This window comes from Primulina eburnea, chromosome 1, assembly GCF_022965805.1.
Source record: "Primulina eburnea isolate SZY01 chromosome 1, ASM2296580v1, whole genome shotgun sequence".
In the NCBI taxonomy this organism is placed as follows: Eukaryota; Viridiplantae; Streptophyta; class Magnoliopsida; order Lamiales; family Gesneriaceae; genus Primulina; species Primulina eburnea.
The window spans coordinates 54530394-54545832 of record NC_133101.1 but is presented as its reverse complement, the minus strand read 5'-3'; the positions used below and the strand labels follow the sequence as shown (position 1 = coordinate 54545832).

The 15439-nt window shown below is 33.5% G+C and overlaps 2 protein-coding genes across 2 annotated transcripts; one reads left to right on the top strand and one right to left on the bottom strand.

Moving 5' to 3' along the window:
• The first annotated feature begins 8738 nt into the window (after positions 1-8738).
• LOC140831555 (histone H2A variant 1) lies at positions 8739-9932 on the top strand. The gene is made up of 2 exons (XM_073195304.1): positions 8739-8859; positions 9423-9932. The coding sequence occupies exons 1-2, from the start codon at positions 8746-8748 to the stop codon at positions 9717-9719; spliced, it is 411 nt and encodes a 136-aa protein (XP_073051405.1). The 5' UTR covers positions 8739-8745; the 3' UTR covers positions 9720-9932.
• Positions 9933-10357: 425 nt separating this feature from the next.
• LOC140831546 (berberine bridge enzyme-like 8) lies at positions 10358-12241 on the bottom strand. The gene has a single exon (XM_073195296.1). The coding sequence runs from the start codon at positions 12222-12224 to the stop codon at positions 10638-10640; it is 1587 nt and encodes a 528-aa protein (XP_073051397.1). The 5' UTR covers positions 12225-12241; the 3' UTR covers positions 10358-10637.
• Between the last annotated feature and the right edge of the window lie 3198 nt (positions 12242-15439).

Genomic DNA, 15439 nt, shown 5'->3' with positions numbered 1-15439 from the left:
TAAATATTTTCGACGATATAAATTTCATATAGGTGGTTGATTTTATACAATTTTGTTATGATGTGAAAATTACAACCGCTATCTTTTTCTAGTATAATTGAATTAATATAATAGTTTGTAAATCATATGAGTCAATTAATCATGTTAAACAAATTATATGCGACAGACATATCAAAAAAAATGTTGATCACTCGATATCACATAAGTGAGAAACTGAATTTTATATGTTTTACCATATATATGTATATACTAATACACCTCCTTAAGGTATTTAACTACTTATAAATTGACCTACTATTGCCCCAAAAAACCCTTGCCGGCCTACCAATGATATTTACCTTGTTGGATCATTTTGCGACCCTCGGACAAAATGTTTTTGTGTATATGTGTGCACATAGGGATGTGTGTATATATATATATAAGAATCTGATAAAATGAATAATTCATGCATCTAAAATACATTTTCGACAATTTCAAATATGCATGAATTATTCATTTTATCAGATTCTTACTTTATTTAATACTAATATGAGATATGGTTTTGTAAGAAAAAGAATTGTTAATGTATTGGGGAGAAAACTGGTACGCGTTTCCTTGAGCATAGGGCTATCAAAAAGGCGAAAACACCACAATAAAGTCGATGAAGTTGAAAGAGGAAGGATCAGTCTACATCAAAATATTTTGCCTCCGACTAAAGAAAATATTGCATTTAATAGAACATTTATACAATATGAATCTAATCCTCGTTGTTTGTACTCACTACAACAATAAATAGCTACTGTGACACTTTTTTGTAGACACTTTTAATTAAATGTTGTTACAAATACTTAATAATGACACTTGTAAAAAATTAATAATATGTAAAATAAAAAAACATATTAGATTAGTTATCATGACATTTTTAATTGATGTCATCTTTTATATGGAGGGAAACAATTACTTTTCCCACATCGTAAAAAATCGTTAAAAAGCTAAAAAATTTCACTATAAATAAGTGTGAGAATATTTGAGTTAGATAAATATTGGAGGAAGGAAAATAATTGTCTCGCTCCATATAAAAAATGACATCAATTAAAAATGTCAAGATAACTAATCTAATATGTTTTTTTATTCTCACATTTATTTTATCTAATTTTCCTCCTCCTATATTTATCCAACCCAAATATTCCCACATTTGTTATTGTCACTATAAATAACATACACGACACTTTTAGTTGTCATTATAAATGATTTTAACTGACATATAAATTTGTCATTGTTACTATAATAACAAGGCATCTATAAATGTATTTAAATATGAGTTTTCCTGACATTTAAAATTGTCATTATATGAATTATTAGTAACACGTATAGTGTTGTCATTAACATCTTATAATGACATTAAAAAATGTCAGTAAGTTTAAGACGACATTGGAATAGATGACATTTGTTGGAGGTGTCACTAAAACTTAAATGCCGCTAAATATTGAATATGATGACATTTATGAATGTCACCATAAGCATTTTTTCTTGTAGTGACTCACATACGCCGTAACTTGATGTAAATTATATTTAAGTTGGCAAATTAACATAAAACACAAACAATGCTTGGATGTTATATATTTTGTTAGATTTATAAATATCGTAAGGGATATTACTATTTCATGCAAATTTAAATGCAGATAAATTTTAAAATTTTGGTTTTCATGCTCAAAATTTGACTTCAGTGTCGCATGATTATAAATCCATTCATATCGTCTATTGAAAATTTACCTTTAGCAATTAATGTTTGCTTCCAACAATCTCGGTTTTTAGGCGGTAATAGCTCTTCTTGTATTTCCCTATGAATAATCAACTGGATTGCACATTATTCTTCAATGGTATTAATAAGTCCATGATCGAAAACTCCGTTCCTTTTTTAGATTGTATTTGTAGTATAAGCAATATTTTTCGTTGAGATCACAGTAAAGCGGCGGCGGACGACGGAGTGGTGGTGAAAGAGGGAGGTGTCGGTCGTGGCTTCTCGTCCAACAAATTGGTCAAGATTTTGGTGCGTGAGGGGGGTGAGAGTAGAGAATCTAGGTTGATAACATATATTTATTGTCTCTCAATTGTATGTTAATCCTTGTAGAACTAGCAGGTTTTCCCTTTTCACATCTCTCATGTTTATCTTATCAAATTTTGAGAAGATTTGATAGTATTAAATATGTCTTTATCTATCAATGAATTTATATAACCTTCTAAATTTCTCATTGGGTGATTTAACAAATCAGAAATCTAATAGTCATTGTTTGATTAGGAAATTACGAGTTTAATTAATCAAACAATCCATGATTCTTGTTTCACCATAATTTTGATTGATGATAAGACATCGTCGATGTGACAATAATAAAAAAATCGTTATTCTGAAGCAAAGTGAAAATTTCGGAGACCAAATTTTCTACTAATTCATTTTTTGCAGCTCTTTCACTAAAGCAACCATTTGCGCTATCATCACAAAATTAGTAGTCAAACTAACTTTTACAACTTCCAAATATGAAATCTACTTATAAACTTCTTTATAAGTCATATATCTGGTCTCCATAAAACTTGATCATCAAATTCAACTTCTTGAATTTGACTATGTCAATGGAAATACAAAATCCAATTCTTTTGTGACATCAATGGTTCATAGATACAACTAATCGTGGCTTTATAACTCATGTGATTCAAGACAACATTTATTTATATAAATGTTTATCCTTATTAGCCTAATATGTACATAAACCTTTTGATCACACGAACTGCGGAACTCAATTCCAATGCACTCATCGAATCATGGTAAGAGCATATAGTAGTACCACATTGTGATCTTCTAGATATCACTGACAATGTCTGCAAGAACTGGTAGAGTATAGTTAGCTTACAGTAATGTCTCTTCAACACATATATCCGATCGAATCTGCAATCATTGTTATGGGAATTATATGTAAATTTGATGGCGATGTTATGTATTTTTGAGTAATCAGAGTGACATCGTGTGTACAACTACGAAGACACTTTTTTTCTTAAAGTACGACTCATACTCTGATCAGAGATTCATTGCACTATTAATTCATCATACGATATCCATATCCATAGATGATAGGTAAATCTCTGACTACAAGACATCGGCTCCTACGTATGTCAAAATTACACTCAATCTCGTCACATGATGACCCTCACAGATTAGGTAAACGAGTCAAAGTGCATCACTAGCATGTAAAGCTTCTATGTTGTCTCGAGTAAAAGGACTGTTGTTGTACAACCATAACCTGCTGACTTAATACACTCGATAATTGATAGCCACTTAAAAAATTCAAGGGATGGTTGTTCAGTTACTCATCGTATGATCATTCATCTGTATGTCTGGACATATTCATGTTCATACCAATGAAACATGACGTTAACATCACATATGCTAGTCTCTAACTCGAGCGACATTTATCCTTATTTTAGGCCGCTGAATTGACTATGAACGAGTTTATAATATACACTATACATCTTATGAATTGTATGATCAACGTGATTTATGAACCTCGTGGTACTATAATATATTCAAGAACTTTATTTATACGGTTTTCATGGATACATAAATAAAGTAAATGTCATAATTAGATAAAATATTATTAAAAAAAATTTTGTTGCATAAAAATCAATAGAGCTCAAACCACAAATTGACTTATTGGGCACTACTCTAACCATCTTTCACTTTCCATATAATCAACTACCCATAAATCTCGAACTCATTGCTTCATAGTGCTTTTCAAAATGGTCATGGCTGGGTCTTTGTAAGTTGATCAGGAACGTTGTGTGTATAAGCCACTCTCTCAATTGATATGTATCTTATTCACACAATCTCTTGGATGATGTACAACTTTCTCAGTATATGTTTGGATCACTGATGAGATCTTGGCTGATTTGTTTGCACAACGACACCAATGTTGTTGCAGTACACTAGGACTAGATCAATTTCATTTAAATGATGCCTAACTCTTGGACAAAATTTCTCGCCCAAACAGCCTCCTTTTACTGCAACTAATGCTTGAATACAAACACCCAACTATTGGACAAAATTTCTCAAGAAAAAATACCACTATTGAGCTTGAATACAAATCTAAAAATTGATTTTGTATCGTTCACATCTGAATAGAAGCTAGAATCAATATGACCTTCTAATTTTAGTTTCTCACCCCATAGACCTTGGAATTTTTTTAGTCCTTCGAAGTACTTAACAATGTCCTTCATGCACCGCTTGATACGTAGGATGTGATTAATAATTGAATGATAATATCAGGGATAACAAAGTTGAGAACGTGGACATTTAGTACGACGTATTAAATTTCAGTCCTATTTGGTAGTATTTATTCGTTCGTGAAAAGCACAACTCATTATTTAAGTTCCCTATTTTACCCTTGTCACAGTACATATGAGGTTTCTTCTTTTGTACCCAATGTGCAGATCTCTGTAACTATTCTCTCACTCAACGCTTGTCCTTGGCATTTCTTACATCCCACAGTTGAGGTAAAACCGAAGTAGATCTGTGAAAGAAAGGTAAGGATCTGGGTTACAAATAAATCTTACGGCACTTTTTTTATATGTTCACGATGTGGTGTAAATTCGAAGAACGAAATCTTTTCATTTCTCTTGTTTGTTCATTAATTTTGATTCTTTACTTTTGAGTGAAAGAAACCTTTGCAGGTTCGTCGACCGTTGCTTAGTCGTTGTACACCGTACAAGGTTATTTTGGAGGAGAATATAAATCCATCAACGGCGCAGTCAGTTCGGACGTCTATGTCATGGTGATTTATTTCTATCTTCGAGTACTTTCCGTCCTCTAACTAATGTATTATGATATCAAACTTTTAATCACGTAAAGGTCGCTGCCGGAGTTCATTACTTTTACCGCACAACTTCAAGAAAACGTGAAGTGGCAACATTTTGTTCCAAAAAAGGTTCAACAGGTAATTATATTGTTACAAAGTCAAAAAAATTCTTTGTGTTTTGTCAAGATTTTCTTGGTACTAAAAATTTACCTGGAAATAGGAACTGTCTTCGGAGACAGTTTGCGAGATGGAAGTGGACTTCAATGAACAGTGATAAGCCTCAACCAAAGAAGACGACTGCCATTTTCAGTAGGAGAGAAATGAGTGAGAATTTGGAGGTTTCGGTTATATTAGGGCGAAGGGTATTTTTGGCAAACTAACTATTTGTCTAGCGTACTGTACAAATGAGGACTGAGAATACCTTCCTCAAATTGGGATCAGGATCAGTCTTGCGTTTTCAAGGTTGAACAGTGCACATTTCACGGGTCCCGGGTTACTAGTGCTTGACTTAAAAAGGTACCAAACACTTGACTAAAAAGGTAATCCTACCCTAATCCTAACAACCAAAGGTGGCGTCACGGTTTTCCAATACAATGGATCAGGATTCGCCTGATATTTGCTTGTAATACTCAGTGCAAAGGCTATATCGGGTCGAATAAATATTATACCATATATAATACTACCAATGACAAACACATAAGAAATGTATATCATGATTTCTATTTCTCACCAGTCTTAGGGCATATAGATTTGGATATAGCCATACCAAAACGCATTGATATATATCATATCTTGGACTTTTCCATAGAGAATCTCCTTAATATGTTATCGATATAAGTGGCTTGGGTGAACCATAATACACTCTTTGATCTATCCATATAGATTTGTATTCCTAATACGTATGTCCACGTACTTCATTTTAATATGAGAAGGCCACAAATTAATTCTTTCATGTTATATTTGTGATTTATGTCTTTCATGTTATCAAATTCCAGTTTTAATATTATATATATAATTTTAGTTTGTGATTTGTGATTTATGTCCTTCATGTTATCCTATATATATATATATATATATATATATATATATATATATATTAACAATTTTAGTTTTTTTTCTAGTGTCTGATACAATGTTAATGTGTCAATAAATACTTTCCTGTATAAAGGATTAAATTTTGGAAAACAACGAATTTTTTTTATCAAAAATCTATTCTAATCGTATAACGAACCAACTTTACAAAATGTCGAATATAAAAGACAAAAAAGCTACTTTTTTCTTTGAATTTAGCTAGTGATATATGTACACGTAGAAAATGAAATAAAAAATGGAAAGGCATATTAGAAAATGTACATCAAACAAGTGAACAAGCATAATGTGAGATGGTCTGACGAATATATGTGAGATGAGTCGACTCGATTCATATATAGATTGAAAAAATAATACTTATGACATACAAAATAATAATTTTGCATGAATTAAGTCGAATAAGAAATCTATATCTCAAAATATATCCATGAGACGGTTTCACTTGAATTTTTGTGTAAACAAGTTGTGTATGAACAAACGCTAGCCATTTTCCAAAACTTTCTATCTGCATACTCTGATAATACTTGCTTAGCCGTCCTTGATTGGGATACTCGATAACTTGGTTAAGAGAACCCATCGCAGCTGTAGCGAAAACGAGTCTTCACGTGATAATTGTCACTGCTTATGAACTCTATTCCCATGTTGCTACTTTAATTTCAAATGGAACAAGAGAATAAAGGTAAGGACCATTAAAAATTCTATATTTTTTAACAAGGTCTAAACCCAACCCCAGGGCGACTTTAATACTAGACCGGTTTAGATTCAGTCCATTGCTATTTTTAACAGTAATTATAAAACTTAAAATTTTAAATTACACAACAACTCAGGAATCATAATTCCCTTTTTATTGCACGTTAATAAGTTGTATTTGAGTAGTGGCTAATACCGAGAAAAATCTCCAAACTTTGAATACAATTATATTTAATATTCAAATATATTGTTGAGATAGAATCCCATATATATATAATTCGTTTCTTCATTCTTAATTATGTATCAATCAAAATTTGTTCTCTAATTGTTTCCGATGAATTTATACGCTTTTTTGTTTATAAATTATATTTCTTATTTATTTTTTAGGCAAAAAGTTGTGTGAGACGGTCTCACGAGTCGTATTTGTGAGACTGATATCTTATTTAGATCACCCATGAAAAAGTATTACTTTTTATACTAAGAGTATTACTTTTTATTGTGACTATGAGTAGGATTGATCCGTCTCACGTATTATGACCCGTAAAACAGTCTTACATAAGACTCACTCTATTTTTTTTTATACGCGTTGGAAACGAAATTTCATCTCACCATATTTATCTGACATTTTTTTAAAAGTTATTCCTTTCAATATTAAATGAATAATTTTTTTTGAAAAGAAAGTGGCATGATTGCGTCTCGAGAAGCGGGAGTCATACACACGCTTTTAACCATTTCCATTGTCCACTTTTGTCAAAGGAATCGTTATTCACCACCATCGTTTTAAACATTTTTAGCTTAAATAATTTAATTGAGAGTGTGACGCGTTTGTTTTGATTGATTGATTGCCCCCACTCACTTACCCATTGATACTAAATACTAATGCCACAAACACGTTTATGTGAGCCTTTTGGTTTCAATCCATTCTTACATTATTGCGAAACATGTTTATCTAACAATCCACGTTTATTCTTTATTTTTTTTGTAAAATTCGTGATTTGTTACGTAAATATATATATGAAAATGTAATAAAAACGGTTTGATACAACTTTAAGTGTAACATGTCCATCAACCAAATGATTTAATCTACGTCTGGAAATTTGGTAGCCGATGTTAGTAAAATGTTTGATATTTAGTGAAACTAAAATTATAGAGTTTTCATATTAAATTGATTTTTCCACAATAAGGGTCACAATTTTGGCAAAAAAATAATTTGAAAATGACATTGGTCAAACAATCTTTTCTTTAATGGTGGTCTTTCTTAATTTTTTATTTTTTCATTCAAATTTTAATAATTAATAATGTTACATTTCAAATTAATGGTGACACAAAGATCATTTTCTTAAATTTCTCAAATGTGAATCATAATTTAATCTTCCGAATTTATCATTCAAAGAAAATAAGTAAACACTATGCACTTTGTAGTTTTAAATTTTGAGTGAGTCTCATGTGATCCGTGAGACGGGTCAACTCTACTCATATTCACAATAAAAAGTAATACTCTTAGCATAAAAAGTAATATTTTTTCATGGGTGACCCAAATAAGAGATCCGTCTCACAAATACGACCCGTGAGACCGTCTCACACAAGTTTTTGCCTTAAATTTTTTATATGGTAATGATTGGATAACAATTTAAATGGGCTATTCCTGGCCTAACCCAAATATAGTGTGGGCTACAAAGATTAGATTGGGCTGTTTAAAATCCGCTCAACTGTGGCCGAGTTCAGATTCCAGCAGAAAAAGGACTTTTTAGTAAAAACACAGCGGGCCAAAATTTTCGAAACCAAAAGCGCGTTCCCGCCAAAACCATCCTCTCTTTCAGTTCAAAAAATAGCAAAGCGATAAATTCACTTCTCCCATAGCAATTACTTACTCCTTGCCGTCTCCTCTCCTGTTCTATCCCTCCGCTGCTGCAAACTTTCTGAGGTACTCTTGATTTTCATTCTATGAATTGTTTTTCTTTATAATTTGCATTTTCAGATCCTTAGATTAATTAATTTCCCTTCCCCTTTGTGTAATCATGCCTCGGAGATTCGTTTTTTGCTATCTAGAAGTTCGATTTCGATGGAATGCTCAGATCTGTTTATAGTTCTGTCTAGTAAACTATTTTTTTTGGTTCTCTGAGACAGCAGTTAGGCGGGAGAAATGGCCGGAAAAGGTGGAAAAGGGCTTGTGGCGGGGAAGACAACTGCAGCTGCTGCCGCTAAGGAGAAGGATAAGAAAAAGCCTATGTCTCGGTCAGCTCGAGCGGGTTTACAGGTATGGATGGATTTATTTTTTTTTCCAAATACTGGATTGATGTGGAGCCTTATTTACGTTACAAGTTTCAACTAATTGAATAGAAGTTGCTGAGGTCAATCATAGTTTGCACATTTCTCCGATTTGAGACAAAACAATATACGTTTCGTTAGTAACTTGCTCTATGTTTATTAACTAGGGAAAGACGTCCACATGAAGCTCAAGAATAGTTAAGTGGAAAAACTGCGGCATCTTTGTGAAAGTTTGGGAGTATGTAGTTCTAAATGTGAAAAAATTGTTAGCAAATCCCAGATTTGATGTGTATGTGAGTAATCTATGCGACACATATCTTTAATGGGAGAAAAGGCAGTAATTTGATGGTTTTCTTTTGCTTATTTTGAGTGAAAGATAATATCAGTACAGGAAATTGGTTGCATGATTCACTTCTCTTGTTCTTGTTGACTGTTGTTGCCACCAAACTATCTTTGTAGGATTAAAAGAGTAGCTTGTTTTTCGTTCTTCATGGTTGAATGCAATTTAAGTATCCATAAACTTACCTTGGTGTTTTCACCTCGTGGCTCTAGTTTCCTGTAGGAAGAATTCACCGCCACCTCAAGTCAAGATCCAATGCCCATGGAAGAGTTGGAGCCACCGCCGCAGTTTACACTGCTGCAATTCTAGAATATTTGACAGCTGAAGTGCTTGAATTGGCTGGAAATGCCAGTAAAGATCTCAAAGTTAAGAGGATAACACCGAGGCACCTGCAGCTCGCCATTCGTGGGGATGAAGAGCTTGACACCCTCATCAAAGGTACCATAGCCGGTGGTGGTGTTATCCCTCACATCCACAAATCCCTCATCAACAAAACCACCAAGGAATGATTTGTTTCTTTCTTGTATTTCTCGTCTCTTTTAGGTCGGATGTTAGTAATTAGACTTCATGACATAGTTGAGAACCTGTAACTCTCCTTGGTGTAGTTTTCTTTATCATTTAGTGTGATGATACTCGTTTGATTTTGTGACTGTTTCTACTTCGGCTTGTGTAGTGTTTATGGACACTTAACCAATTCTCCTAGAAGGTTTACATACAAAATTTACCCAGTTTTTTAAATTTGGATGTCAGAAAATTGCTATATAAATTTGATTTGCGTATGTAACTGATCAAAGTAACTAAGTTAGTGAGAAGTCTTTGAAAAAGGAAAATCGCTTTTGAAACTTTGTTGTTTGACGATTCAATCCTAATGATCAACTATGTATTTGACACATTAAAAATTTTGTTTTAATGTTTAGAATATTGAATTTAATTTTTCATTGTAAATATATAAGTTAATGTTTGATGAAATATTAATGCTACTCTTATCTTCTCCTCATTATCCAGTACTATTATTGCCGCTAGTCATGGTTAGCCAACAAAACGACCAACCCTTGTATTCCTAAAAATTTCAACCCAAAGCACATTTTATTTGGTTAATATATCACAGGATACACCGATGACTCCAAAATACTTCCATCTCCGGCCATTAATTCAAACCAACAAGCGAAACAAATCTCAATCTTCGCTACTTGGAATGTTCAAAGACAAAACTCATACAACATGCCGTATAAAGCAACCAGAGTTCAAAAACAGCTAATCTATCATCACCAACTTCTTCAAGCAACTGGTTCTGCAAATGATTCATGTCGGCTTGGAATCATCTTCATAATGTGGACAATTTCTCCAACCACTGCTCATCCAAAATGTCATTTGAATTTTTCTTTTCTTTTGTAAATTCAAACTCAAATTCTTAAACTGATATTTAACTAGGCCACCTCTAAATTGTAATATTCAGGGGTCCTCGGGGGAATGCTTTGCTCATTTCTGAAGAAGTCTTGTGGATCAACCATCGTCTTAATTTTGACCAGCCTGTGGTAATTATCCTTGAAGTATTTCAACCCAAAACTATCCCTTCCATCATCGTTATTTCCAATATCAAGATCCCTGTAATTGAGAAACGCTTGCCTTGGATTCATGGACACGAATGGAGTCATGTGATTATGCAGCGCTCTTGTCAAATTTATGTAATAATTCGCAACCTCGATTCCCCCTTCGTTCCAGTTAGTCACATACTGAAGTTTGAAGAGGTTTCCTGCTCTATGCGGGAAGGGTTTTGCAGAGGGTGGGATCCTAGCCATTTGACCTCCGTAAGGATTGAACGCCAGCATGGGGAATTGAAGTTCCACCATTTTCTTGAATATGAATTCAAGCCCTGGTTTTGTCATGGGTTTCTTCACGTAATCAGATTTTCTTTTCAGGTAACTGAGAGCTGGAGGAACCCTGCTGAGAAGGGTGTCAACTGGTGTGCCTGTCGGGTAATCGTACCAGAAAAGAACTGATTCCACCCAGCTCATCTCAATGCAATCTTTCTGCTGTATTCCTAGTTCTGGAAAACTTGCTTCTGCCAGAGAAAAAAGGTCTTTCGAACTTCCAAGGTACAGAGCGCGAAATGTCGCCCTGTTGGTTTTTCGCCCGGAGGTGCTGTTTACGACGTCCAGCGTGAGTCTCACGAATAATTCGTCTGGGAAATTGGGTGCGACTTCTTGGTAACGATATATCAGGTTTGTGAAATCTGAGTCATAAGTTCTACGAACCCGGAAAACGGTCACCGCTGGAGGAACACGGGGGAGTTTGATTTTGTACGACAGCACGACTCCGTAGCTTGATCCTCCGCCGCCTGTAATGGCCCAGAAAAGATCCTCTCCCATCGACTTTCTGTCGAGAAGCCCCCCGTTGACGTCGATCAATTGAGCATCAACTATATTGTCTACCGAAAGGCCGTATTTTCGCATCATGTTACCATACCCTCCAGCGCTGAAATGGCCACCGACACCAACAGTGGGGCAAACTCCGGCAGGGAAGGCGTGGACGTTGCTTTTCTCCGCAATTCTGTAGTAAACTTCGCCAAGAGTGGCGCCACATTCAACCCAAGCCGTCTCATCTTCGATGCTGACGCTAATCGCCCGCAGGTTGGACATGTCAAGAACGAAGAAGTTCTGATACTCAGACACGTATGAAACTCCATCGTAATCGTGTCCGCCGCTTCTGATTCTCATCTGGAAATCATACGCTTTAGCGCAAACAATGGCTGCCTGGATATGAGAAACATGAGATGCCGCGATAATGAGACGTGGTTTCGGTGTGGTGGATTCATTAAACCTCAAATTTCTTATGTAAGCTTGCAAAACAGATGAAAAAGATGAATTATCCGGAGTGTAGAGTACATCTGAGATTGGAGAGGAAGAGGGTTGAGGGTAATTTTCCAAGCATTGAAAGAAAGCTTCATATTGAGACGGATGCCAGGCGACGCAAAATAGTAGGGACAGAGAGAAAGAAAATGTTAAAATTTTCATGATTCTTTTCCCCGAATTCATTTCACATATTATGATGATTATGAAAAGGTGGCCTTCTTGTAGTATAGAGACAAATTCAATCATTTGAAAATGACACATGCAAATAACAGAAATAAAAGCTAACTCTCAAATAAATTATAAATATCGTGGCAAATTTTAAATCCAGAGATTTGCACGAGTAAACATAAATTCTAGAGAGAAGATAACAAACATGGATGTTCAGCGCATATCTCACAATATATCGATGATGAATATGCTTAACACAAGAATCGATAATGCGACGTCGGTGAGTATTAACTTGCGACATCTCAAGCCTTACCAACTTGTTGATGATTCTCCAGAAGCTACTTCACCATATTCACCCATATTTTGATTAATCTTTGAAGATGTCAAGATCTCTTTTGTTTGAAGATCAACTAATCATATTATTTATGCATTAGCTAGGAGTTTTTTTGTCTGATTTAGAAGGTAGGTCGTTCCTTTGTATTCTCTAAATTTTTTAAATATAATTTATTTGACCTAGCATTTTCTTGTCACTAATTATTATCTAGGAAACGGGTCAATCCTATCAATATTCACAATTAAAAGTAAAATTATTAACATAAAAAATAATATTTTTTTCACTGATGATTTGAATAAGAGATTCGATATACTAAATTGATCGGTGAAGTCAATTTTTTATAAAAATAGTTTTAATGTTGATAATGTCTTTTGAATGCTTTTCCACGTGGTAGGTTTGGTTTGTAAATACAACCTGCATTGCATTAAAGTGCTGTCCCCGAGTTGGACAATTCCGAAAACGAATTCACGAGAGATGTGAAATCAATGATTTTACATTATTTTAGTGCAAAATAATTTCAAAATATTGTAATTTTTATATCGAATATAAAATTTACGTCCAACCAATCTTTTTAAGTTAAAAAGTGTAAGTGGTTGAAAAAAAATAATAGAATTTTTGTGAACAGTTTAAATGGAATTATGAATGGAGGAAAATTGTTATGTATCCAAATGACATTTAGAATCAAAATAATGATTTTTCAAAAACACAATAAAATGAAAAATATTTAAAATAAAATCAAAAAATTTAATTAAATCAAATCAATCTTCTTCTTTTCTTTCTAAAAAAAATGTTAAGTGACAAAATATATATTTGCCGAAATATGATAAAAAAACATGTTGCCGAAATTTGAAGTAAAATAAGAAGAGAATGATAAATATATTATATTTGTAATGTTTGTATGTTTTAAAAAATTAGATTTACACTGTTTTAATTAGTTATAATTCAACCGTTTGATTTACAATTGATATCACAGTCAAAGTCACACGTTTGATTCTCATTAATTTTGAGAACTAAAATTGTTTAGGAAATTGATTGTTGGAAGACCAGGTTGTCAAAAGTAGGGATGACAATGGACCGGGACGGGGGCAGGTTTGTCATTACCATCCCCATCCCCGAATTCCATCCCCACCCCCATCCTCGCCCCGATCCCCGCTTTTTCGGGTTCGGGGAATCCCCAAACCCGAAACTTCGGGGATCAACTTCTCATCCCCGTTTCAAAAATATTAATATGGCAAGACGATGACGAATTCGGAGATTTTCTCAAAGCAAAAGTTATTATTATTATTATTATTATTATTATTATTATTATTAGAGATAATATTAATATCAATATCAATATTAATAATAATAAGATTTTTAATATTTTAAAAAATAATAATATTATTAAATTATTAATATTAATAATACTATTGTTTTATTATTGATATTATTTTCGGGGCGGGTTCGGAGATTTCGGAAATGAGGATAGTAAACCCATACCCACCTCGAATTACATCGGAGATTTAAAAAAATCCCCGAACCCGAACCTAAACCTGAAAAAATCGGAGATCCCCATCCCTGTTTCGGGTTTTCCCCGCGGGGCCTCAAACCCGTGGGGAAAGTTGCCATCTCTAGTCAAAAGAGGCCTGACCCAGTTCGATATGAAAAAATCATGGTTTGGTTAGGTATTTTCGGGTTGGACATGATATCCAACCCGAAAAAGTAACCAGGTTTGCGTCGTTGGTTGACTCGAAAATTTAATTTTTTTTAAAAAAATTTATAATTAAAAAATATTTTCTTCATTATTTTGAATAAACAATCACACTAGTTTGTCCAAATTTTGCTTGTGATAACAACTTTGAAATTAGTAATTCTCTCCAAGTCAATGTCAGTTGACTAATAAGATAAGTTATGTGTGGAAGGAAGCAAAACTGACCGATTGAACACTAAAAAATGACTAAGTAAGAAAAATAATTGAGTTATCAAGAATATGCTGACTAAAATATAAATAACACAAATATGTTTATGGATGTTCGGAGATTGGATTAATTCTTACATCATCCATTCTTCTTTGTGGTAAGGATGCTCTGTCACGACCCGGGACTGGGGTTGGTTGACACCGGCGTTGCTCTCGAATTTACATTCGAAAACAACAAGCCTCAGAAGTACAGAATTTCAGAAACCAGTTTTTGATTCATAATAATCATTGTCTGTTACAACTCAATGACAATTGTTTTAAAGCGGAAATGTAAAACCATAAATATTTTTTAAAATATATATTTGCCGAAATATGATAAAAAAAAAATGTTGCCGAAATTTGAAGTAAAATAAGAAGAGAATGATAAATATATTATATTTGTAATGTTTGTATGTTTTAAAAAATTGGATTTACACTATTTTAATTAGTTATAATTCAACAGTTTGATTTACAATTGATATCACAGTCAAAGTCACGCGTTTGATTCTCATTAATTTTGAGAACTAAAATTGTATAAGAAATTGATTGTTAGAAGACCAGGTTGTCAAAAGTAGGGATGACAATGGACCGGGACGGGGGCAGGTTTGTCATTACCATCCCCATCCCCGAATTCCATCCCCACCCCCATCCTCGCCCCGATCCCCGCTTTTTCGGGTTCGGGGAATCCCTAAACCCGAAACTTCGGGGATCAACTTCTCATCCCCGTTTCAAAAATATTAATATGGCAAGACGATTACGAATTCGGAGATTTTCTCAAAGCAAAAGTTATTATTATTATTCTTATTATTATTATTAGAGATAATATTAATATCAATATCAATATTAATAATAATAAGATTTTTAATATTTTAAAAAATAATAATATTATTAAATTATTAATATTAATAATACTATTGTTTTATTATTGATATTATTTTC

What these genes read in the sequence shown, in the direction of transcription:
- LOC140831555 (XM_073195304.1), top strand. Translation starts at nt 8,746, where the DNA reads ATGGCCGGAAAAGGTGGAAAAGGGCTTGTGGCGGGGAAGACAACTGCA. An exon ending in CAGCTCGAGCGGGTTTACAG is followed by an intron (nt 8,860 to 9,422) that starts GTATGGATGGAT and finishes TCGTGGCTCTAG; the next exon opens with TTTCCTGTAGGAAGAATTCA.
- LOC140831546 (XM_073195296.1), bottom strand. Translation starts at nt 12,224, where the DNA reads ATGAAAATTTTAACATTTTCTTTCTCTCTGTCCCTACTATTTTGCGTC.